General features: G+C 36.3%; 1 protein-coding gene across 1 annotated transcript in view; it reads left to right on the forward strand.

The window, feature by feature from the left end:
* LOC136348479 (Kv channel-interacting protein 4-like) overlaps window positions 1-27,289 on the forward strand; it is an 80,409-nt gene that overhangs the window by 33,240 nt on the left and 19,880 nt on the right. The window contains exons 2-3 of the mRNA XM_066299325.1: window positions 9,628-9,752; window positions 25,692-25,761. Of these exons, the coding sequence (XP_066155422.1) occupies window positions 9,628-9,752; window positions 25,692-25,761 (195 nt within the window). The remainder of the gene's footprint in view (window positions 1-9,627; window positions 9,753-25,691; window positions 25,762-27,289) is intronic.

The raw sequence follows: 27,289 nt of genomic DNA on the forward strand, positions 1-27,289 counted from the left end.
TCATTGCTATGGACGCCTGCCGTGAGTAACCCAATCAAGAATATCAAAACGTGAAGAAGTTTTGTACGATACAAATGTATAAAAGAAAGTGTTTCTAGGGAAAATGCAAAAATTCTTTATCATCAGTAGATCAGTAAGTATTTAATAAAATATATGATATATTATGAAAAAAATATTTCTAGACAAGAAACAAAAAAGTAACCTTCACTCGCGTTTAGGTCAACATTAACAGCATATGGTGACACAATTAACCTAATAAATGGTGTAAAATATTTGAGAGTAATAAAAACACTGAGTCACTAAACAGGTTTGAAATACGAAGAGAGAAAACAGTAAACGGGAAAACATTTTTAATTACTGCCGTACGAAGATAAAGAGATCAGTACAAAAACGGCAATAAAAACATACAAGTGCATCTGCAAAGCATTGTTAGACTGCGGACACATACTGAGGACAAATACAACGAAAAAACTAGAAAATATACAGGGTCCGTTATATATGTGTATAAAATAACGTTTGAAATAATTTTCTATTAAAAAATGTTGCTATTAAAAGTTTCAAGGTCAATTTGTTGCCATTTGTTAATAATGTTGAACCTTTTTCATTAGCCATAATATTCTAACGAAGTTCAACTATGTTGTTTTTAATATGACCCTCTATTGCCGAATGTTTTTATTTTGGAATTGGAATATTAAATGAAACATTATGGAATCCATACTTATTTGCGCGTACACACATATAAAATTTTATTAAAATTGAAAATAAAAAATTTTGGAAAGAAAATTATATTCTTTATTTTAATCAAAACAGTTATGTTCGATTAAAAAAGCAAAATAACAACACCCTCCTTATTTTTTGAACGTCAAGTAAATAGCATCCCAAAAATACTAAATTTCAATTTAAAAAAAACAACACCAATTTGTTTGCTTGGTGAAACAGAGTATCCGGCCCCGTCGCCTGATTTAAATCCATGCGACTTTTTCCCGTGGGAGCATTTAAAAGATCAAGTTTATAATGATCGGCCAAATATTATGAATGACTTGAAAGCTCGTTTTGTCGGTGTAATGCAAGCGATCAGGCATATACGTTTAGGTGAGAAGATCATTCATGCAGAGAACAGCAGTGTGTCTGGATAACGACGGAAGACATTCCGAGCAAATGCTGTGAACATTAATTAACAATTAATTCTTGTAAGTAGTAATTTGTTATTTTGCCTTTCTGATCAAATTTTATTTTGTTTTGAATAATATAAGGAAAATCATTTTTTTTCGAATTTTTTCTTCTCCGACCTCAATAATACTTTACATGTCTGTATGGGCAAATAAGTGTAAATTTCAGAAAACAATGTGGAGATAGAGGATCACATTTGAAAAACTAAAAGTGGACCTTCGCCGGAATATTTTGAGGTAAAAAAATTTAAAATCATCAAAAAATGACAACAAACTAGCGTTGAAACGTATTTTGATAAAAAAATTATTTCAAAAGTTGTTGGTATTATTCCATATCTTTATATGAAAGATTGTAAGAAATTCAGGTAAAAAAAATGAAATCGAATCGCACAATATGTGGACTAGTTATTAATCACGCCTCAGTGTCCTTAGAGGCATCGCTCTGCAGGGAATATGTGCCAGCTAATTTCACGGACCATAAGTAAAGGTTTTGTGAAGGGTGCAATTTTCAATTTTGTTGAACGTCTTCGAGAATCGAACATAAAGCTAAGGTTCCTTAGGAAAAGAGTTCCGTACTATAGTGGACGCTATAAAGCGTTGATCGTTTTCCATTCATGAGGTTCCTTAAGTAGCGAAAAGACCACGAGCGACGTGGGATTAAATTATTGACGTCATATTACGGCCGATATGTCGTGGCACTGCTATCCTAGGAAACCGTAGCATCAGAAGAAATGTGCCTTTTCTAGGGTGTTGAAATCACCCGGAGTTCAGATATTTGAGATGTGAGAATGTGAGCTAAGGTCTGTTGCAATCATCGAGAAACCTAAATTTAAAAAAGTCCTGAAAAATTCAGGGTGACCGTTTCTGGAGATCTACCGTGAGGATCTCGCTAACCACCCTTCTAGCGTTCTGGGCTCCGCACGTAACGCTAGGAGAGCGGCTGGATTATTTCTCTGAAATATTTCCCGGTAGAGTAATTTCAAATAATGGAGACATACGTTGGCCGGCACGTTTACCACATCTTTCCCCATTATTTATGAGGAATTATGAAAGACCGCATTTATCAATTTGTAATCACCAATATCAATGAGGAGCGAAGACAAATGCTGTATTTGGAAATGGAGGGCGAACCTTTCGTATATCTTTTATACAAGGTGAATCGTTTAAAACGGCCCACCTAAAATATCTTGAACAAAACTCTTTTTTCGGAAAAGCCCGAGGCGTGCCAATTATATTTTTAAATGCGAAATTTTTAAACCATAATTTCGTAGATGTAAAGTCATTTCCTTAAACGAGGCAAATCCCTCAAGAATTTTAAATGGCACGGGGGGTCGAGTGGCACTCAAATTAAAGGTGTTTCAATTCTCTTCACAAATATGCTGGAACTTTTTTACTGCGCTTTCAAATATTGTGAAAAAAAAACGTTTTAGAACATCGGTGAAATAAATCGAAAAAAAGAAATTTGTAAATAATGTTTTATTTAATTATGTATTAAAATTGCGGCTTAATTACTTCCATATAATGAAGAAGTCTTTATTCAACCTCTTCCCGAACATTTTGTACCACTTCAGGAGCTATTTCATCACATGCTATTAATATTCGGTAGAGAAGATGTTCTAAAGAGGTAGATTTCGTTTTATAAACAACAATGTTTAAATGGCCCCATAAGAAAAAGTCCCATGGCGTCAAATCAGGCAATCTTGGGGGCCATTCAATGGAACCTCTTTTACCAATACAGTGTTCGGTAAAATATTGATCGAAGGAGTTACGTACCGGAACTGCAAAGTGTGGCTAAAAGTCATCCTGTTGAAAAAATACAACATTCTCTGCGATCTGATCGTCGTTTTCAAGAGTAATCAGAATTTGGGGGTAGATGAAATCTTAAAGCAGATTGAGGTAATAATCACCCGTCAGGTTATCAGAGAGAAAAAAAGGTCCAACGATACGATTTCCCAAAATCCCCGCTCATACATTCAATTTTTCTGGATACTGTGAATGTTGTTCTCTCATAATTCTTGGATTCACATCACTGAAATATCTGCAATCATGTCTGTTCAATAAACCATTCGGAAAGAATTTGCATTCGTGAGAAAAGCATGTAGAATATAAAAATTTGAGATTGATCAACACGTTTTTACTTATCACCTCTCAAAATTACATACGGCGATATGGATCATCTTCCTTGAGCTCATGAATGAGATGCGTCTTAAGAGATGGAAATTATGTTTTTTCAAGATCTTCTGAACGCTACCACGTGGGAAACCTGATGTTGCTTCTAATTCTCGGGGTGTTTGAAATAAACTTTTCTTAATTTACATGATTCAGTTCAGTATGTCCCAAATTAGCAATCTGTGCAGCCTCGTTGGTAACGGTGTGTCGCTTTTCATGTATTCTGTTAGCAACGAATCCAGTTTCCATGAATTTAGATATTAAATTCGTCATAGAGGTGACTCAAATTCTTACCAGAATGTCTTCCATTAAAAATTCTCGCAGTTTTTCAGGCTATTTCATTATTTTCGAAACAGATGGTGACAATTTCGATTCTCTCTGCAGTGGTGTAAATCATGATGCTTTGAATAGTCGAATGAATCGATAAGTTTCCCAGTATAATTCGGACCAGTGTAAAATCGGAACAAAACCCATTACCTTCTTTTAAGATTTCGATGATAAACATAATTTTTTGCAGTATTTTTGTATTATTAAGTTTAGATCATTTTTTTCGAATAAATTTACCAATATCCTAAAACGGTGTTTTTACAATATTTAAAGGAGGAGCAAAAACATTTCAGCCCACTTTTAAAGATAATTGAAATATCTTTAATTTGATATGCCAGTTGATCATCCGTGCCATTTAAGATTCTTGAAGGGATTGTCATCCCGTTTGGGGGGATGACTCTACACCTACGAAATTATGATTCAAAAATGTCCCCCTTGAAAGTAAAATTGACATGTCTGGCGGTTTTCCGAAGAACAAAAATTCCATTCAAGGTATTCAATTTTAAATGGGCCACCTTGTATATTTCATCATTTACTCGTTTCTCATTTTGTTAGTTCCAAGTCGGTCTTTGCAATAAGAGAACTATCAACGTTTCTGCCAAACTGCCAGGCTGAACTTTAACATGTGATACATCATCGCAGTGAGGAAAAAGAAGCTGAGTTCGAAAGTGGAAAAATCGAAAGTGATGTTGACACCAAAAAACGAAATTGATGAGCTTTGTCGAAACGTCGGATTTTAAATGTGACGTCGCTGCTTTTGTATAAGAAGAAAAATTACAACGACGAAGTGTCAATCATTTTGCATTATCTTTTCCAAATAAACTGAGGAAAAATTATAACGTTTTTCTAAAATTCCAGTGCTTTTGCGACTACCTCTGAAACACGGCGGATTTTTTCAAATTTTCAAACGACAAAATTTTGAACTTTAAATTTCGAAAGTTTCCCCTTTTTAATCGAAATCGTGTCTGTTTTTGTTTTCCAAAATTCCTGTGAATCGGTTCCAGAAAGAGACATCTTACGACATAACCTTATACAACTTAAAAAGTATTCAGCATGGGTGGTACAAACACTTGTTGTGATAAGTAGATTTTGAATATCCAATAAAAAACGTGAGGTATTATGCTAAAAATTAATTTTCAGGCAGGAGAGTGATTTTCAGCTTTTTGGCCCTAACGACATGGAACGCTACACGATTTCGATATGGTACAGTGGTTATTGGAAACACTTCATATAATCAATAATTTATGGCAGTTGGTAAAATAAAATACGACTATAGCGCTTTGTGTAAAATAAATTTCCAGGGAAAATTCTGAGATAGCATAAAACAACTTGCAGAATTACAGAGTGAAGGAAGCGTCTCGAAAACTGTTAGACATATTCATAGGGACCAATAGGTTTAAACCCAATTTGAAGTTTAAATTCCAGATTCAACATCCATGCTACCAGCTATCTATTAAAATCTTGAGTGTAACTTCGGATGGAGTTCAAACCGAAGGTATAGAGCAGGGCCCTATTCAATTTCGTATCTCTAATGATTTTCTACATCCCAATATTGATTGTGGAATTTAGGACATCCCGTGTGTTGACGTTGATGATCAAATTTCATTCCTAAATCCCTGTCCAGCGGTAATATTTATTTCATACTTTGATTAAGACATACCAATTAAATACAGAGAGTTCTCAAAACAGATCCCTTAAGGCAGATCCTCCGAAAAGAACTAATCCCGACGACATAATGTGGAATCGATCAAAACCGGCTCGTTTCAAGCGTCTAAAGAGATGGGTTCGCTACAACATCCAGCCTTCCATTAAGCCATCGTGTTTTGAATTTTTGTCGTCCATCAATATTTTCCCTTTTAATGAAACTTCTGTGGGTGTCACAAGTAAAGTTTTATTCATACGTGAGACAGAAACGAAATAAGAAAAAGTTTTCCATGGTAGAACTCCCGGTGTTCGCTGTGGCGTCGATTCCTCAGGGACTGGAAGTTTTATACCGTGCAACTTCAATACTTTCCCTCGTAAATGTAATCACTTTCCCTGTTAAATAAAGTCAGACTGAGAAATCTTGAACGTCCAGAGTTTCATTTCTCAGGACTCGTTTCTCTTCGATCCTGGAGGAGACTTGAGTGTGAAAGTTATTTAAATCTTGGAATTAACGCATCTCAAGTAATTTCACGAAATACGAAGTAGAGGCTACTTTCGTTAGTGCCACGGCGCCCTAAAGTTGCAATTCATGAGTGTCGCATTACCTTCCATCAAAGATAATGAACATTTAGAGTCAGGCTTGCTAAAAACAATACCGCCTCATTAAGTCATCCATCATTCCATAATCAATCACCTTAATTTTGTTTTTGTTTAAATATCAAATGTCAGTGGAAAAAATGACCATTAGTCCCTTTTGTACGATTGGAAATGGCTAAATAAGTACGTCAGAGGGGGCGCATTTGGATGCGATGAGGCTCAACTTATATGTGGGGGGAATCGAGGGACTTCTACCTTATAGTGCTTTGCTTAAAGTGCAGGAGCAAAAGGTAAATAAAATTCGAAAATCGACATGTAATTTGAAACGAACCCCATTATTTTCAATGCACATCTTCCAATTCGTAAACTCATTCTGACTGGTTTCCATTTCAGGGGATTTGAATTGATATGTTTCCCGTTTGGTTACCCTTTCGAAGCTCTAGTGAAAATCAGAATGCTGTTAAAAGCAGAAACCGATAACGATTGAAACTCGACGAAATTCAAAACCGTAAATCCATAAAAACAACTTTCTATCCAGAATCAATAAGAAACCAATTAAGAAAAGCAGCCTAATGGTAGAGGCTGAGGACAATTAAGTAGCTTATCGTCGAAGAAATTGCAAGACTCTTTTCAGCCGTTTTAAAGATGTTGCCTTTAAGTGGCGTTTAGTTTGTGCCTGAGGCCCTTCGGGGGTCGCCTCTTCAAAATTTAAATTAAAAACTTTATGAATTATCTTTCCAACAAATTGCGTGAAAATTTTAACGCTGAACTTGAGGGAAATTTCGCTGTAAGGAGATTCATCGCGACCTTAATGACCTGCCAAGGCAAATGGGAATTGGGGAGAAAACATGTACTTATATTAGCAATAATAATAAACAGCCTCTCAGTCTTTATCTCCATTTTTCCTTTGCGGGTTGTAAAAGTAGAGAAAGAAATGTACATTTTTGTTGAAAATTTCCTGATTTCCGAGAAAATACGAGATCGATATAAGTTCCGAATCAATCGATTATTGCGAAAACAGTAACTGCTCGAATGTGGCATGAAACTTTTCAAGAGGGGTAGGGGCGTATCCATATTTCGCCGCTTTTCAAGCTTTAAGCGTTGATATCTCAGGGACCTGTAACATGCTCCGAGATCTCGATGAGTTCCATGAGAAAACCGAGCTATAATACCTGATTTAGTTTGTGAGGAATGGGATATACCTTGATTCTTATTTGAGCGATTTGCAAAAGCAGAGTATCATGAAAAATATACAAGTTTTCCTGTGTTAAACTATGTACTTTGGAAGGCAAATGGGAAGTTCCTAATCAGAGTAGAAAAATCTTGCTTTGGATTTTATTATAAACTGGACTAACATATGGGGCTTTATTAAGTACTTGTAGAATCTCTACAGAGTGCATCTTTGCCTAATTTTAAGATAAAATCTTCTTATGAACATGGGTCCCTATCGGTTTGATTTTTGATATGCGGAGCTTCAAAAAAAATTTTTTGCTTGGTATTTTGGTTTCATTTTCATTCAGTAACATGTGATTTTGACGAAATTTTGAGCACTGGGAGTATGGCCTGTGAGAAACTCAAATATTTACTTTTTTACGTTGGATAACACCACATCCAGCGTTGTACATAGACTAAAATAGTCATAACTCATAATATTTGTCGCTGAACGCAGCCGTTTTGACAAAAACGGGTTTAAACTTGGAGCTGTTTTCGGAAGATCGTTAGTTGAATTACACAGAATTTTTGAAAAATAAAAAAAAAACATGTGTCCACCTTTGTTAATTGTATTATGATGTGACAAACTTAGATTGCTCACAAGACTAAGACTAAACTACATTTGCAAATAAGTTGATAATGTTTTTAGAACAATTGGCGAAAACGACTGCGCCTACAGCGATGCATGCATCGATCAATTCGTCTTACCATTGAGGAACTCTTTCGAATATACCTGGTGTCTGATTAATAATTGCCCACGATTCAAATATCCTGTTCCTTAGATCTTGTTCATTTTAGACTAGAGTTTTCTAAATAGTGACTTCAAATTACCTCACAGGACATGATTCAAAGGATTCAAGTTTGGTGACTTAAGAGGCTTTTTTTGACGCCCTGTATATCGAGCCGACGCGGACCCGTGTTCATACACGTATAACGTTTTCACCTTAAAATTAGTCATCGATTCACTCTTTTAATTTTGTACAAGTACTTAATAAACACCCTGTGCACCCAATACTATGGAATTTATTGTTACTTTAGATAACTATTCAATTTTAAAAAATCATATGTTCTAAATGCCCTCTATCAACCTCAACGTAATTTTGAATTCTACGTTCAAAACTTACCATTACTCGGCAAAACAAATCTCCATCTTGATCTGGATCCACGAAAGAAAAGTTCATAATTTTTTACGATTTAAAATAATTGTCAAAATGAGTTTAAAAAATTTTTATTCCTGCTCATTCGTTATTGGTCTAAAAATCCTCGCGAATTGCTTATCAAAAAGCTCCATAATTCAAAAGTTGTTGTTTGATGCAGTGGAGCGGTAATTCTGGAGCTAAAAGAGGAGAATTCGAAATGGAACTGCAACAATAGATTGAGATTTTCTCCAAGTGTTTCATGCAGTTCAAAATTGTGTTGCAGTTGACGGAGGGCATTTAAACCACATGATTTCTAAAAATTGAATGGTTATCTAACTTGGTAATAAATCCGATAGAGTTAGCTATACAGTAGCCCAACAAAAGATTTTTTACTTTGATTAGAAAACTTTTATTTGACTTTTAAAGCGCATAATCTAACATGAGGAACTCTGTATTCCCGAGGCTACAGGAACTCAATTGAGTTCACGATGATGAGACAGTCAATCAGCTGAAGAAACTAATGGCAATTCAAAAAAAGCCAAAGGGCCGGAAGGGTCCGTGATCTTTTACTACTCTAATCGTCGATACCTTACAGCGGCAAACTCTTTTGTGAATTTTCCATAAGTTGAAAAAAAAAAAGAAACGATGCTGATTTTCTTCTTCTTATAGAGAACAGTCCGGTCTTTTGAACAGGAATCTAGTAAAATTTTCGATTCTGAAAAAATTCCCAAATTTTGCTGCCGACAGCCGCAAGGCTCTGAAGTTACTGCTTTAGTAACATGAAGTAAATAGGGCGATATCGCGCATCGTTATCGAAACACCTATACGTAAAGACGTAAAAAGACGGGGAGAAAAATTTATTGGTGCAAAAACAAGCTCCATTTCCTTTTAATGTTGCGGCCTCGGATAGAACAAGAAAAATACCTTTTTGCATTTAATTGGATAGGTTCTCTTCAACTCGGATATTGATGCCGCCGTTGCAACCCACCTTGAAGAGAATCCATTAATTAAACCGTTTCGGGAAAAAACTGCGCCATAGAATTTCGCAGGAGGTGTTTACTAATTGCCACTTTAATATTCATTTTGTGTATTCACAATTTAGACTTATACGAAAATAATTGGAAAACTACGCAAACGACCTACAGGGGCGCTTTATTCTACCCCCTTACGTTTTAGGTAATATTTCATTTCATTTCCAGCAATTTTCGACTTCGTCCAACTAAAAACGACGGAAGTCCTGTACCCTAGACGAGGGAGTGAATTTTTTATGAAGCTGAAAGCGCCAGCAGTGAAATAGAAAATTATCGTTAATCCGAGCGCAGTTCTTTCGCCTTAAATTTTATAAAGCTCAAGTGACCAAATTGTTTCAGATGACGAGTCAGATGAGTTTACGATTCACATAGCGAGGTACCGGCCTGAGGAACTCCATAAATTGGCATCGAAGACGAAATTCACCAAAAAGGAGATTCAACTGATGTACAGGGGATTCAAACAAGTAAGTTGAATGCTTACCTAAACTAATGGTGATGGTTTGGAAGTAACGTTTCCAAATAAGAAATGCAATCCATTAGGCAAATCCGGGGCATTTAATCAAAATTTCGCAGGCTGCCCACCCTTACGTGGGACGATTTATCTCAAGGTTTAATGGAGAAGAGAATTAATTTAAGCTAAAATTTAAGGTTACGAGGAAGCAAACGGGTACATTAAAATATTCTCCTCGAAGATACTAATATCTGTGGCTAGAGTAAAATTGATGTATCATTGGACGATCCTTACTTGTCGCACTTTGATGATTTATCGAGAGGAATCTTTCGCCACTTGAGCCCGTTTCTCGGTTTCTCCACCGTTATTTCCATAAAGGGACTGCATTTCTTTACATTTTGTCAGTTATTTTTTAGTTGAGCCTCTGGGGGCAAAAATCCCTCGTTACATTATTTAGTCGTCTCTCTTCTGTAGTTACTGCAAAATAAATTTATAAAGGCACTAAGGAGAATGATAAATATACCGGATTTGGGGATTTTTCTGGGAACCGCAATATGCCTCGGAAATCTTTCGGGCTTGTATCAAGTGAATTTCAATTTGAAAACGAAAGAATAGGGCTTCGGAAAATGTTTTTCCAAGCAAATGTGCCATTTTTATCTTTTGAATATTTATGTAGTTCTAAAAAATGAAATTATTTGGGTTATATTCGCATATTAGCCACACTTGATCCAATTTTACGTATTCACAATAACTAATTAGAAATATCATACCTTATGCCCAATGGAATATAGACTTACATTTACTTTACCACTTTTACGTGTATTAAGTGCTTTCCTTACAGCCATTAATGCTTACTATAACTAACTAACTTACGGTACATCGTTACTTCATATGTATAGATGTACGTTATCCGGAACTACTACATTGACAGGATAGTTCGAGAATCATGTTGAATCATTTTGAATGCGGTAGTTATCCGTGAATTCCCGGGAATATCCCCTCAAGCTTATACCGGGGCGATCGTAAGTGCACTACCGTCCATAAGTATTTGCCCACCTTGAAATTTTCATTTAATCACATTATATCTTAAAATTTATTACAGATATTATTTAGAACTTATTTTAAATACAAATTCCCTTTATTTCCAAACTTCGTCTTAAACATTAGCCTCGTCAATATGACCACCTTCATTTTTTATAACTGTTGCACATACCCGTGGCATTCTTTCAAGTAACTTTGTTAGCGTTTTACTGATATTAAACGCCATGCTTCTTGCAACATCCTCCACAAGGATTCCTCAGATGATGGGCACTTGCTTCTTATCCTCCTGTCGAGCTCATCCCACAATAATTCGATGGGACTGAGGTCAGGCGACTGCGGTGGCCACTCCATCACCTCAAGTTTATTTTCAGTTTTTAATTGATTCAAATAAGATTTGCAGAGTTGGGATTTGTGTTTCGGATCGTTATCCTGTTGAAAAATCAATTTCTGCCCGAAAATACGACGTCCAGAGGGTAACATTTGTTTCTTTAAAATTTCCAAATATTGTTCTTTCTTCATTATTCCGTTAAATTCTGGGGTGGGCAAATACTTATGGACGGTAGTGTAGTTAGATACACTGCCCCTACCTAACATGTAAAATAAACGAGGTTATATGAGCATTTTGGTTTTTTGCAGGGTTAATCCTTGTTAATAAGGGGGTTACTTGGAGTTATTTCAAGTGTGGTTTTGTAAAATGGTGCCACTTTCCTCTAGATTTACAGAAACTGCATAGTCTATCCCTGATTTTTCGCCAGACTGACAATGTAACCTTCATAACAGTACTTTCATAGTAATTGATCGTACAACAGAAGTTGAATTTAGACTGTCAAGGTCGTACTTTCAACACAACCAATTAGTTACTTTTACTGGCATGGAATCTACATTAAATGGTAACTTAGAGGTCTACATATTTATATAAAGTTCCATGTGTCAATTTCAAAACACAAATTTAAATATGAAATATTTGATAGTTCAGTAGACTTTCGGCCAACTCCATTAGCTTCCTTTAACATCATTAAAAACTTTCAGCAATTGCCCGCCTCCGAGGCAAATTAAACAATTTTATGCAGTGTCTCACATTTTGCCTGGAATGTCGAAATATCTCAGATTCTAGGAATTCTATAAAGAAATTTGTAGAACGAGACTTTAATTTGAGGAGAAAGTGTCTTGGTGTTAAATTTGATTTAACCCCCCCCCCTCTTGTGGACGTGGCGAGGGCTAATTTTTTAATTTTGGAATGGAAACCCTAATTTTTTACAAATTCGAATGATACTGCTAAAAATGAGAAAAAAATATCCGAAATGTTTTTTTCGATTAATGGTAGAAAACATTGTAATTATCTAAATTCAATTCATATTCTAAATGGCAACTTCTTTTAAAAAAATTCTATAGTAATAAAATATGACAAATAAACAACAATTTAAACATATAAAACACCAACTTTTAGACATTCTGTTATATTAATATTGGTTCACGATGGAGCATTTGATAATAAAAGAGAAAATCAAAATGGTTTTGTGTATGGAGAAGTTGGTAGGAATTTAGATCATGCCGGAAATCTCTACGATTAACCTTTCTCTGAAAGACCACGATCCCGGACTTCTTTCTTTTATGTGATTAAAATATTTATTAATGAAGGGACTGCAGATCAAAAGAAAAAAAACTCACCCAGCTACTCTTTGCGGAGGAAACAATCAAAAGTGCGATACTGGGTGTTCTTTAATCTCTAAGTAAGAACAAGTGAAATATTAGAATTATCACGAGTTTCAAATATAAGTATCTGGAGGACGCTGAGAATACTCAAGTTTCATCTTTATCATATTTCTTTACGCTCAGTGCTCCATGAGGTAGATTTCCAAAATTGTTTAGATTTTTGTGAGCGGGTATCTGGATAGATATAACAAAATCCCAACTTTTTCTGTTGCGTATTATTCTTCGACAAATCATCTTTTACAATTCATGGTCAGTCAGTAGACATAACATGCATTGTTGCAATGTTGAAACTCCTCATTGACTTCGACAAGTTTATTACTAGAGTCCTTGTACTTTCAGCGTGGAATCATAGGCAGTAAACATATCGACCTTCACATAATTGAACTCAACTTGAATGGTGAAATGTACCTGATATTTCGTAAAATAAATTGTCCATATTATTCTAGGACATGAACTTAGAGATGCGTCAGAACATGTGGTTTCAACGTGACCGTTGTCCAGCTCGCTATTCTGCGGTGACGCGGAAAATTTTTGATCGTAATTTTAACAGTCGATGAACTGAGAGATCTGGTCCGGTGAATTGGACTGTGTGATATCTAGATCCCATTAGATTACATGTGGGAAAAAATATATATAAATGTGTGTATATGGGGGGGGGAAAGAGGGTAAGAAAAAGGGTAAGAAAGAGGCGAGAGAGAGAGAGAGAGACGAGCAAAAGAGAATATTAGGTTAATGGGAAAAAGTTTGAGAGTTGTACGACAGGTGGGTCAAAGTGCTCATCCCGAACATGAGATGGTGGTACGAAGCGGGATGGAAAAAATCCAGTTAAGTGCTGACAGGTGTTTACCGAACACGGAGTGTTCGAGAAATACCTGCGGAGGATAGGTATGGAACAGCACGATCACTGCTAGTTCTGCGGGGACGAAACAGAAGACTTCCCTGCGCATACCCTCTGAGAGTGTTCAGAATGGGAGGAGAAACAAGAGGAAGTGAGAGGAAAAAGACTGAATCTGGATAGGAATGCGAGTGGGAGAGAGCTGACGGAGAGTTACGAGAAGAAGAAGGAATTCGAGTGGATGGTTGGAAGAATAATGCGCGAAAATTGTGCTGAGGAGGCGAGGAGAAGTAGCTCGAGCAACTGAGCGCCCTAAAGGAAAGCTGAGGAGGCGGTTTCAGGGTCAGGGTGGTTTTAACGGATACGTGGGTGAAAACTCAAATCTCACACTACTCGAATGTCACCAACAGGCCATCAAAGATGCCCAGCTGGGTGTCTTTGGGAAGAGTTTCACCTCCTCGTAACGCAAAAAAAACATCTCCGAATTTTACTTCATTGGATATCTTTTTGTGAAATATCTGAATGATTAGGTTTATAGAGAAATAGTAACGACACTTGAGGATATCATGCTGCGAATTATAAATTCCTGGACCAATATTCCAGAAGACACACTTCGTACATGTGAAGGCTGTTTTAAAACACGGATAAATCAGTGTGTTGAAGTTCAGGGCCACCATTTTTAACGTTTATTTTACAAACAAAAATTTACTTTGCATAAATTTATGTTTTCACTGATTCTAATGTAGACGTCATCAAACCTATCGGTAAATCAAAATCGAAAGAGAAATTGAAGTTAATTAAAGGGTTTTCTAGCATGAACCGAAAAAATGTCTCGGACAATTTTTAAAAACTTTTAGCAGTATTATCCGAAACTTAAAAAAACGGGGGCTGCTAGTTTAAATTAAAAAGTTGAGCCCCACCCCGCCTATATGGGAGTTGGAGGGGAAGCAATACACACCAATACATTTCCCCCTCAGAGTAATTAAAGCTTAATAGCATAGACATTTATTTATGGGATGACTAATATTCCAGACATTTCAATAGTTCAGGTTAAATGATATACACTTTATGTACGTATATGCAGTTATATTATATTGTTCTGCTGCTAATTTTAATAACTTTGATTCTATCTAAATAAAATATTAGGTAGATACACGGTCGGCTATCATGTTTGACCATTTTACATAAATTGTTAAAATATTAGACATATTCGTGAAATGTATTTGATAATTCTGTATTACGTATTTAGGATTGATTATTCCATCATTTATTTTTTTGCGGAAAGCTGGACGGGAATAACCCATCAAGGTGGTAGAAAACCCACATTTCCTACAACGACGTGTAGGAAATCTCTCGTATCATTATTTTTTTATATCTTTTTTAATTCCTGCTTTTTCACTATTTTATTAGTAAAACATCTTTATTGTTTCAAAACTAATGGGAAGTTGAAGCTAATATCGGATTGTAAATTCTTTCCAAAATCAAGCAAAATTTGCCTTTTTCCTATTGTTAGAGCTGTTTATTTTTTGTTGTTTTTAAACCAAAATAAATATAGCGTTTCATTGAAATACATTAGAATTAACGATTTTGCATCCCAATCATTAGCAATGTAAAACTTACTTTTAACTCCTTTAATAAGTTTTTTGTTTCGCTACGTAAAATAAAAACAAATTTACTGCCGAACCGATATTCATAGCTGAATTGAAGACAATGAGACAAAATAGCCTAGGGCAGTAAATTATCATTTCCGCCTTTTAAAACACATAATTTTTTCTTCGATTCGTACGAATTAATGCGTTTTTTGCTAATTTGCAAAAAAGTGCTTATGAAATAAAATCGAATTAAAATTCTCTTTGATAGATTCTTGTGCAAACCCAATTCAAATATATCGCGATTTTACCTAAAAACAAAGGTAGTATTTCAGTTTTCCATATTTTGGGTTTATTGGAACAGGCCTACCAATTTCTAAACAGAAAACGCTTGGGACTCAAAGCCGAATATCTTTGATGAACTGGACTGAATTTGATAAAAATGTTAAAATAAAATCATAAAAATTTCATTATGCCAAATATCTCGTCAAAATGTGACGCAAACACCCGGCCTCGCTGTAGACATCTCTCAAGACTTTAAATTTTATGCATCCATCATGTTTTTCCGCTTCTGGGCCGCATTTTCTTGACGGCACGGTAAGTCGAGTAAATTACAAAAATAAAATCGAACTGTCACCCAATGATAAGCAAAATATCCATTTTTAATTTCAAATTTCTGGTGTATTTGCGGACGTTTTCCAGCAACCGCAGGAAATAAACTATACAAAATTTCACTCTAAAGGCAACGATGGGTATAACGACCAGAAATGCATCATGCCTTACCTAACAAACAGACGTAAACAATAATTTCCATTATTATCCTGGAGATCGAAACACTTATAGAAACTCTTGCGTGGGTAAACATGACCCACCCGATTTCTTGAAATTTATTTAGATGAGGCAAATAACAAATTTTACGACTTCGTTTTCTTCGAACAATATTACGAGCGACAGAAAAAATTGTTCTAAGCGTAATTGCAAACATAAGAAACCCAACAATTTACTATACGAACGCATATACAATAACTAAAAGACTACAACAAATTCAGGTAACAAAGAAAGATGACCCTACTAGCTTGACCATTCTGAACCCTCTTTTCCTTACAAGAGAAACCGTCCTTTTCTTTTCAACCATTCTATAAAAGCATTTTCAAATGGAAGTTTTCGTTAGCAGACGCGAAAAATCAAACGATTATTAATAATTTTTTCTGCAAGTAAAAATTAAAAATATATATAGCTGAAATAATTCAAATTTCATCATTCCAGCTTTCATTCGAGCTTTTGAAGTCACTTAAAAGTTTAGCTTTAAACATCACGAGACGTTATTTATGCTTAGCAAATTATGGATACATATTTGAAAAATTTTGTAATTTAATAACGTACGTGTCAGTGCAATACATTAATGAATTCGTAATTAAAACTTACCTTAAAATCGAAAAAAAGTTATCAGGGCCGCATATACAAAGAAAATGTTTTGATGATCTTTCTTGATAGACAAAATATTATACTAACTAACACATTCATATTGAAGCTTATAAAGAAACTCAAAGGAAAAAGTAATTTTGGTTTTCATATGTTTTTCATTATAACTCAGGCAATATCTTTTTGGAAATAACTAAAAAAAAAACAAAAATAACTTTGTATATTCGCTTGCGATATGAAACTACTCCCTTGAAGACTCGGACCACTATCATCACCTGACTGATTCCAATCAATTTTTTTCCAAACATATTCCGCTACAACTTCTGGCGATTTTAACGCGTGATGTTGATGGAAACTGTTTCTTTTCACTTTCGAGCCATAATTTTTTGTCCACTATATAGGGTGGCCCCTTTAAAACAGTCCTCCTGAAATAACTTGAATAGAATTATTTTCTTCAGAAAGCCCCGAGACACGTCAATTTTACTTTTAAGAGGGACGTTTTTAAATAATACTTTCGTAGATGTAGAGTCATCCCCGTAAACGGGGTGGCAAACTCTTCAAGAATCTTAAATGGCACGGGGGGTCAGGTGGCACATCAAACTAAAGGTATTGAGATTTTTTTTGCAAGTATGCTGATTTTTTTTTGCTTCGCTTTTAAATATTGTAAAAAACCGCTTTAACACATCTGTGAAATAAATCGAACAAAAAGAGCCACACTTAATAACAATAAACTCGCCAATAGTGCAAAAAATTATGTTTATCATTGAATTCCTAAAAGAAGGTAATGGGTTTTGTTCCGATTTTACACTTGTCCGAATTATACTGCGAAACTTATCGATTCATTCGACTATTCAAAGCATCATGATTTACACCACTGCAGAGAGAATCGAAATTGTCACCATCTGTTTCGAAAATAATGAAATAGCCTGAAAAACTGCGAGAATTTTTAATGGAAGACATTCTGGTAAGAATTTGAGTCACCTCTATGACGAATTTAATATCTAAATTCATGGAAACTGGATTCGTTGCTAACAGAATACATGAAAAGCGACACACCGTTACCAACGAGGCTGCACAGATTGCTATTTTGGGACATACTGAACTGAATCATGTAAATTAAGAAAAGTTTATTTCAAACACCCCGAGAATTAGAAGCAACATCAGGTTTCCCACGTGGTAGCGTTCAGAAGATCTTGAAAAAACATAATTTCCATCTCTTAAGATGCATCTCATTCATGAGCTCAAGGAAGATGATCCATATCGCCGTATGTAATTTTGAGAGGTGATAAGTAAAAACGTGTTGATCAATCTCAAATTTTTATATTCTACATGCTTTTCTCACGAATGCAAATTCTTTCCGAATGGTTTATTGAACAGACATGATTGCAGATATTGCAGTGATGTGAATCCAAGAATTATGAAAGAACAACATTCACAGTATCCAGAAAAATTGAATGTATGAGCGGGGATTTTGGGAAATCGTATCGTTGGACCTTTTTTTCTCTCTGATAACCTGACGGGTGAATATTGCCCCAATCTGCTTTAAGATTTCATCTACCCCCAAATTCTGATTACCCTTGAAAACGACGATCAGATCCCAGAGAATGTTGTATTTTTTCAACAGGATGGCTTTTAGCCACACTTTGCAGTTCCGGTACGTAACTCCTTCGATCAATATTTTACCAAACACTGTATTGGTAAAAGAGGTTCTATTGAATGGCCCCCAAGATTGCCTGATTTGACGCCATTGGACTTTTTCTTATGGGGCCATTTAAACATTGTTGTTTATAAAACGAAATCTACCTCATTAGAACATCTTCTCTACCGAATATTGATAGCATGTAATGAAATAGCTCCTGAAGTGGTACAAAATGTTCGGGAAGAGGTTGAATAAAGACTTCTTTATTATATGGAAGTAATTAAGCCGCAATTTTAATACATAATTAAATAAAACATTATTTACAAATTTTTTTTTTTTCGATTTATTTCACCGATGTTCTAAAACGTTTTTTTTTCACAATATTTGAAAGCGCAGTAAAAAAGTTTCAGCATACTTGCAAAGAGAACTGAAACACCTTTGATTTGAGTGCCACTCGACCCCCCGTGCCATTTAAAATTCTTGAAGGATTTGCCTCATTTAGGGAAATCATTCTAGATCTATGTATTTATGATTTAAAAATGTCCCCTTTAAAGGTAAAATTGGCATGTCTCGTGCTTTTTCGAAGAAAAAATTCCATTAAAGATGTTTCAGGTGGATTGTTTTAAATGGATGTGATCATATTGCAATCTTGGTTGTGAGAATCTGTGAACCATCTTTGCAGGTACCTCGCCTCGCTGGAATTTACTATCATTTTGCTCAAATTGTCTGATATAATAATTTTTATAAAATTTTCTTTTATTTTTCAAACTTTTCGTTTCGCATTATAATCAAAATCACTCGGCGTGAATATCTCGATTTTTGTAGGTGACTTTGTCTGAAATCTCCGACCAAAAAGAGATTCCACAAAAGATTTGTCCAATCCTGCAATTGGTGTAGCTTTGTATTTTAACAAAGCGAACTGAGCTTTAATAGAATTATCGCAGTTTGCATTGCGGCTTCTACCACACCATTCTATCTAATAGGATATCATGCACTAGATGTAATTTTGGATCCCTAATCCCGTGGAAAATTTTAACACTTCAAAAATTGAACGGCTTATTAACACCGTCCACTTCCAACGGAATGTCATAAACTTCCAATTCATGGTTACAGGCTCTAATGACACATTTTGCAGCCTTTGTACCAAATGGAATGAATTCCGGTTATTATTACTAGATTTGGCTTGCCCCGAATCTCCCAAATCTCACTTGCTAAGATAATAACTATCGATTCGAGACAGAAGGTCCGGCAAGGCCCTTAAAATCAATGATTCTTCGATATTTTTCTTTTAAAATTTTCGCTGATTCTTCATTTTGTTATCATTTCTTATGTTGCCATTTATGCCTGGCCACGATAATACACACCCGAGCTTAAAATTAGATAAACTAGGAAAGGTCCTCAAAGTTTGTTCTAATAAATTCAGGGGGGTGCTTTTCCAGGTCAGAACGGTTTCTCTTCCAAATCTAAAACGCACTTAAACAATGATCAAATGTTTCGATAAGTGTTGGACGACAACAAAGGACTTCGTACCAAAATTCCTAAAATGCATTACCAGCATCATTTTGTTCTGTCTTTGTTTGAATACTGGAAATTTTACGACTGGTGTCATAATCATTGTTACGTTGTCGTTTCGTTAAAATGCTCATGAATCATGTAGTTGTGACGCGAATTGTGGTGGCTACAGCAAATGGTCGCGAACATCGCGAAACTGTGGAGTAACTCTATCGAGTACGAACCGAGTGCTTCAGGGGTATGAAGAGACTGAGATGCTCAATCGAAAACCCGGATCAGGACGAAGAAGGGCTACAAAGCTCGAGAAAATCGCTTTCTCGGTTCCATCATTTTGAGGAACCGAACAGCTACAGCAGGAGCCCTTCCAACTCATCTGCAAGAAGTAAGAAATGTGAACGTAAGTGAGTGGACCATTAGTAGGCGTTATCATGCTGCTGAATTACCCTCTCGAGAGAGAGTTGCAAAGCCTCCGTTTCCTCGTGAACATAGGAAATTCCTGAAGTCCATTCTCTATCGTGCACGGTAATTCTTGCAAAGAACACAAACTTTATGCGTGATAATGCTCGGCCCCGCACTGCTCTCATGGTTACCGCCATTCTTCATCAGGTTCCCATCACCCGATTTGTCTGGCCCCCTTGAAGTCCGGATTTGAGTCCGAGAGAGCATGTTTGGGATGGGATGAAGGGATGCTTGTGAAGACGTGCGCCGGCTCCTAGAAATCTCGGAGAACTTCACAAAGCGCTTGACAACCTTCCGGAGAGTGCGATCCAAAACCTAATTCGAAGCATGCCCGGTCGTCCATACACTCTTATCGCTGTTACAAGAAGAAATACTCAGAACTGAAGTCCGCAAAAGCTTTTTGTTAGGGATAAATGCATGTTGCAACAAAAATTCCTTTTCATTGCAGCAATCACGATAAAATCACCGCATGAAGTTTATAAATAATGTTGCAGGTGAATGAAATTCGAATAAACTATAACGTGTTGACTTGAATGAAAATCACGAGGTGACCCTAATCTTATGGTCTGGAGTGTATTTGCTTCGCCGTTTACCAGGTATACCGGTATGAAGTGAGCGTCGGGATATAAATGTCTCGATTTAGGGCATTTGTTGTAAACAAACCTTTTTTCTTGTTTGCTTGGTTGGTGTGCAAACTGACAAACATATTCAGTGCAAATCAAGTCCTTGGACAAATAACAATATATTATTTCATTGGGCCAAAAATGTCGAATTTTGTACCAGAAAATGATGATTTGCGGAAAGCATTAATGTTTTGTTTTCATTTGAAGAAAAGTGCTGCAGAGTCGCATCGAATGCTTGCCGAGGCATATGGTGATTATGCTTCATCAGAAGCAACATGCAAAAGATGGTTTCAACGATTCAGAAATAACAATTTTTATGTGCAAAATGAAGAACGTGGCAGACCACCAAAAAAGAGCGAAGACGCTGAACTGCAATCAATGTTGGATGAAGATGACACTTTAAGTGAAAAGCAAATGGCAGAAATGTTAAATGTTGCACAACGAACAATTTCTGATCGTTTAAAAGCTACGGGAAAGATCCAAAAGTGTGGAAAACGGGTGCCGCATGAATTGAATGAAAGACAGATGGAGAACCGAAAAAACACCTGTGAAATTTTGCTTCAAAGGCACGAAAGAAAATCAGTTTTGCATGGAATTGTTACTGGAGATGAAAAATGGATTTATTTTCAAAATCCTAAACGGAAAAAATCACGGGTTGATTCGGGACAACCATCAACATCCACTGCAAAACCTGATCGATTCGACAAGAAGGCAATGCTGTGTGTTTGGTGGGATCGGAAAGTTGTGGTGCACCACGAGCTTTTAAAACCTGGTGAAACCGTTAATACTGTTCCCTACCGATAACAATTGATTAATTTAAACAATGCATTGATCGAAAAACGATCAGAACGGGCCTGAAGACATGGGAAGGTAATTTTGCTCCATGACAACGCACCTGCACACAAAGCTACACCGGTTCAGGATACCATCAAAACACTTGGCTGGGAGTTGCTACCCCATCCGCCGTATTCACCAGACTTGGCTCCTTCGGACTACCATTTGTTTTCATCGATGGGACGCGCATTGGCTGAGCAGCACTTCGATTCCTAGAAAACTGGGTGTCTAATTGGTTTGATGCCATAGAGGCACATTTCTATTGGCGAGGTATCCATAAATTGCCAGAAAGGTGGTCAAAATGTGGAGATAGCAATGGTCAATATTTTGAATAATTTCTTTTTTCTTTCCTTGTTAAAATTGGTGTTTTATTTTCATACACCGGTAGACCTGGTATTGTGTCTTGATAACGCCAAACTGATTAGAATAAAGCCGGTTCAGCAAGTTTTGCCGGATAGAATGATTGAGTCCTCATGAAATAAGACATCGTTCACAGAAAAAAATGTATGTCGTGGGAATATTTATAAAGCTTCGTTGCCATTTTAGGTACCTTCGAAATGTTAGGTACCACCCACTCGATAAAACCTCCTTTGATACTATCTCTGTTAATATGTGTGCAAAATCGTATCAGCGACACAAACATTATTCCTCCGGTTGAAATGAGCTATGGACATGCCTTTACTTGGCAAATGCTCTACAACAAGATCATATTTAAGCAGTTTTATCTTCATTCTTCGTAACCTAAGAGAACTAATACTCCTCACTGTCCTCGTCGTTATTAACGTTATGGATTTATGATTGGTATAAATCTTAACCTGTTTGCTATATACATATGTGGCTGTAAAACATTTCCCAGGAGTATAAAATGGCATTTATTTCCTTTTCTATTTGACCGAATTGACTTTCACAATCCATCAAAACACGCGAAATAAAAGCAACAGGTCCGTCTTCCTGAAGCAACACAGAGTTGACTCTGCACTTTAACTAGAATAAGTTGAAATTATTATAGGTTTCTTTTATTCAAAAGGCGAATTCGACACTAGTAATGAACTGATAATATTCTCTCCTAAGCGGCCATAAAGCGTATCATTAATAACCCCAAGTTCAACCCTAAACCATTATCACATTGCAGGGACGAGTAGTCAAACAATTACAGAATATCCATCTTCCTTATCCTAATGTTTTTAACTTGAAATGTAATTAAAAATCTGATTGTAATAATTGCATTTGCAATGGGTACAAATCATTCAAAATGAGATTCAAATCATTCCCTTGGCACTAGTCTGATCCTCTGGGATCTCGCGCTGTTCAAGTGTGGCCGGGGTTCCCCGTTTATATCTGGATGGGCGGAGTTTCCCGATTGGAACTAAACGGCCAGACTCTCCCTGTCATGGAAAATCGAATAACATGAAATACACGATATATAAATATAAAAAATTTTGCAGTCTGACAATGAGAAAAGTATTCAGTAACACGTACATGGAGGAATTTAGCATAGAAACCTGCTCCAAACTCCTGTTGAAAACCAAAAGATACTAGGATGCAATTGAAGATAGTGATAAATATAAAGATAGGGGAAGAGTGGATTGCCAAACAGCAGCAAAGATCCCGGGAAATAACGAATGTATAAATATAGGGTGTCCCATTTAAAGCTGTGATTGACGATTACTCAAAACCGGTAAGTTCTATGAAAAAGAGCTTCAAATAAAAGTTGTCCGGTAAAGAGGAGGACATGTCATTGAACAATGACTTTTAGCTAAAATGTCATTTTAAGGTCATTTCAAGGGTAACTTTTATTTCTAAATAGCAACCCCGTATTTTTTTACAGATCCTTGTAGACCTTCAAAATTAAACATCTTTTATTTGAACGATTTTTTTATTAGATGTTTTGCTGCAGAGTTATCCTTGATTTTTGTCCAATTTTTGAGCTAGTTGAATTTATTGGATTTTTTTTTTAGAAAAGTTTTGCAATACATATTATGTTTAAAACTTATAACAATCCCCTATTTAATAATAAAATTACATTTCTATAATATATATTTTTTAATTTAGCAAATTAATTTAAAATCCTGGTTTGAAAAATTTATGGAAGCAAATGTTCAAAACGATGTCCTTGCTGCTCCAAGTATGTCTCAAGTCTTATTCCAAAAGAACTGTTTACTTTGCGCAAAACCTTCCCATTTATCAATTGACAGACATTTTCAATTCACCTTATCATATCGTTTGCAGCTGTTGGTGCTTCTGCATAAACTTTGTTCTTAAAAAAAAACCCCAGAAGAAAAAATCTGGTAAGGTCAAATCAGGCGACCTAGAAGACCAGTTCACAGAACCGCCCCGTCCAATCCATCGATCTGGATATATTTCATCCAGAACCTCACGAGACATGCTAGAAAAATGGGCTGGACAGCCGTCATGCTGATACCACATCATCCGTCTAATCGCAAGTGGAACGTTTTTCTAACAATTCCGGAAGATTATTGCGCAAGATATTGCGATACATTACTCCATTCAAGTTTCCTTCAATGAAGAAAGGTCCAATTAAGTATTCCCCAGTAATACTGCACCTTACATACACTGACCACGGTCTTTGATGTTCAATTTCTATACGTCAGGTGCGTTTACAGCGCTCCAAAAATGCAGATTATGACGATGGTGCAATGAACGTGGATTTGTTCCGAAAACAAAACGTCGAAGAGGAAATTTGCATTTTGATTTAATTGCTGCCTTGCCCAATTTCAAAAATTGACTCTATTTTCAAAATCGGCCATGCGGGGCCATGGAATTTCTGATGAGAAAAAATGTGATAAGGATGGTATTTATTTACCTTCAAAATTCCTTGAATACACGCTTTTGATGTTCCTGAGTCAGCAGTAATTCGACGACAACTTACATGGGGATCGAATGCAACAGTTGCAGGAACTGCTATTTGATTGCCTTCATGTGTTGCACTTCGGGAGCGATTGCGTTTGTCTGTTTCCAATATTTTCGTTTCTTTGGAATTTTTAATGACACTGTTGAAAGTCGTCCAACAGGGAATTCTTTCACCCGGAAATCTTTCAGTATGAAGCTCTACTGCCCGACTAACATTTATTTCAGCCTCTCCATAAATAAAAACCATTTCTGATTTTTTATTCAAATTGCAGCGATTCATTTCAATTATTGAATTTTGAAGTGAAAAGATTAATTTTTGAATAATTTCGCACAAAACAATTGGATCGTTTATCGAAAAAAGAATATCGATTGCCTGTAGACCGTGTTATAAGGTCGCAGGTCACGGTCCAACAACTGAGAAGTTAAGAATTTTTTTTTCGTAGCAATAATTTTTTGTTGATTAGATGGAAGGATTATTATGACTTTTGAACAGAATGTGCGTTGCAAAATTTTTTTGGGAAAAAAGCGCAACAATTTCGACTATTTCAAAAAATTGACAAAAACCAAGGATAACTCTGCAGCAAAACGCTTATTAAAACAATCGTTCAAATAAAAGATATTCATTTTTGCGAGGGTCTTCAAGGGTCTGTAAAAAAATGAAAAATTTACCCTCGACGTGCTCTTAAAACGACCTTTTTGCTAAAAGTCGCTAACTTCATCACACGTCCTCTTCTTCACCGGACAACTTTTATTTGAAACCTTTCTTCACGCAACGTACCGTTTTTGAGTAATCTCCAATCTCAGCTTTAAATGGGACACCCTGCATAACCACCCAAATTTGACGTAATGCCTGACTACGGTCCTGGAATGGAAACGAGGTAAAGAGAGGGAAGGGTGATTAGTGGGTATTCCCTGTGTTCCCTCAGGGCGAATCCTACACTTGGGAGTCGAGCAACGGCAACAACATCAAAGGGCCTCGGTTAATGCTTAACACGTTCACCAATCCGCTACAAAAAAAAAAGAGTGTTCCTGTTGGGCCTTATAGACGGCCAGACCCTTTTTCGGCCCGAAGGGCCAGGGTCCCTTTAGCATTAGGTCGATGTCCAGAGGTGTGCAAAAGTGTTTGCGAAATCGTGGAGGGCGGACCCAGGATTTTCTTTTTGAGGTTGCAACATTGGAATTTCTATATTTTTTTTAAATAACGTGTTTATCTTCTATAAAGTAGAGTCGTACCAAAAATTATTTAAATAAAACCATTATTCTTGCGTATTCTTTTTCTCTGTACGTTGTCCTGCGTATCTCGTTTTTATACAAGTTGACATGAATTTATGACGTCATTTATGTCCAGCCTTTAGCAAAACGCTTTTATGTGTTTTTTGATTTCTCACTTAACTAATCACCGTGATTTTTTTAGGAATGTCCTACTGGTATGGTGGATGAAGAATCGTTTAAGCACATATTCGCCCAGTTCTTTCCCTTAGGAGGTAAGTCGGCCTGCAGACCTATTAAATTCCTGTCAAGTTCCATATTTCCTAGATCAACGTACTAAAACTCTGCATTTGTTGTGGTTATTTTCTCGTTTCGCCGTAAAGACTGTCGGTTATATCCCGTTTCAAAATCTCCTTTTTGGTTTTTATGTCTATTTTATGATTGATTGGATCCACTGCCGCTGTATTTCACTTGCAAGTGAAAAATAAGGCCATAAACGGGGAACACTGTTAAAAAAATCTCTTATAAAGTCAAATGGAAGGCTCACGGAACAGTGTCGGGGGGATAAAGCGGATGAATGGTAGAGTATTTTCAGTTTAAGCAGCATAAAGTCGCCTTCATTAAGCAATTTTTGATTCGCCGAAGTCTTTTGGACGTTATTGAATTTTCCAGTGAAAAGATCCTGTTCCTCTTTTTGTGTTACCGGTTCGCGTGTTCGAAACTGCTAAAAGAGGCCTTCATAATTCCGCTTGTATTTCGTGTTTTCGTGATTACCCCAACTGTTGCTCTCAATGTTTCTACGAGGATAATCCCAGAAGTACCCGACTAATACTTAGACAAAGAAATTGAAAAATATTACATTATTTCTCGACATAGTCTCCTTTAAAATTGCCACAGTTTTCCCAGCGATATTCCATGGCTTCTATACCCTGTATAGGGAGAAGCTTCGGATGTTTCAAAATAGGTATCGGCCTCGAACTCCACCTTTTCATTATTGGTAGATCTATTTCCACGTTTTCCAAGTTTGGAAATAGGAAATGGTATGAGTAAATATGGTGGATACAGTGAGTGGCGAAAAAATTCGAAACCGAGTTGGTTGGTTTTGTCCATCGCGGGGATGGAAGCGTGAACTGGTATGTGGTCTTCATGACACAAGTTTTTCAACACAATATTATGGTTTTCCATCACAATTTCTGGAGTGTGTTTGAGGCAACCTCTGCGGAGTCCATCTGGTAGCTCGTACGACCACATTAAACTCTGCCACCCAATATTTGACAGTTGTTAACGAAGGACCGGATTCCATCAGAGTAAAATCTAGCTCCGCCTTGATGTTGGATGGACCAAGGCTTTTCAAATAAAAACAGTGAATTATATGTAGATGACCAATTTTTTCTATGTTCACAAATCTCCAAAAGCGCTCACTAAAAACAAATTCAAAACAAGCAGAAATCAACGTAGCACCCTCAAAACTTCGGGGTTAAGATTTCTAAGGTTAGGTCTTTGTAAAATACGCATATTTTTGACAAAAAAATCACTACCTATATAGGGTCATTCACGGCGAGTGTCCTATTAAAAGTTTACGGGATTCTAATATAGCTAGAGATCTGAAATATCTGGATACTGATGTAATGGAGTTTGATCTGTTGAATTAAAATATTGGTATCGGCGCGACGTTGACAGATCTACGTGCAACTGACGACGACTTTGTCATTTTAAATGGCACACCCTGTATTTTATTACAGTTTCGAATTTCCCGGGAGATTTGATCCCCAGTTTATCCATCATATGCCATAGCCATGATGA

This window comes from Euwallacea fornicatus, chromosome 33, assembly GCF_040115645.1.
Source record: "Euwallacea fornicatus isolate EFF26 chromosome 33, ASM4011564v1, whole genome shotgun sequence".
Classification (NCBI taxonomy): domain Eukaryota; kingdom Metazoa; phylum Arthropoda; class Insecta; order Coleoptera; family Curculionidae; genus Euwallacea; species Euwallacea fornicatus.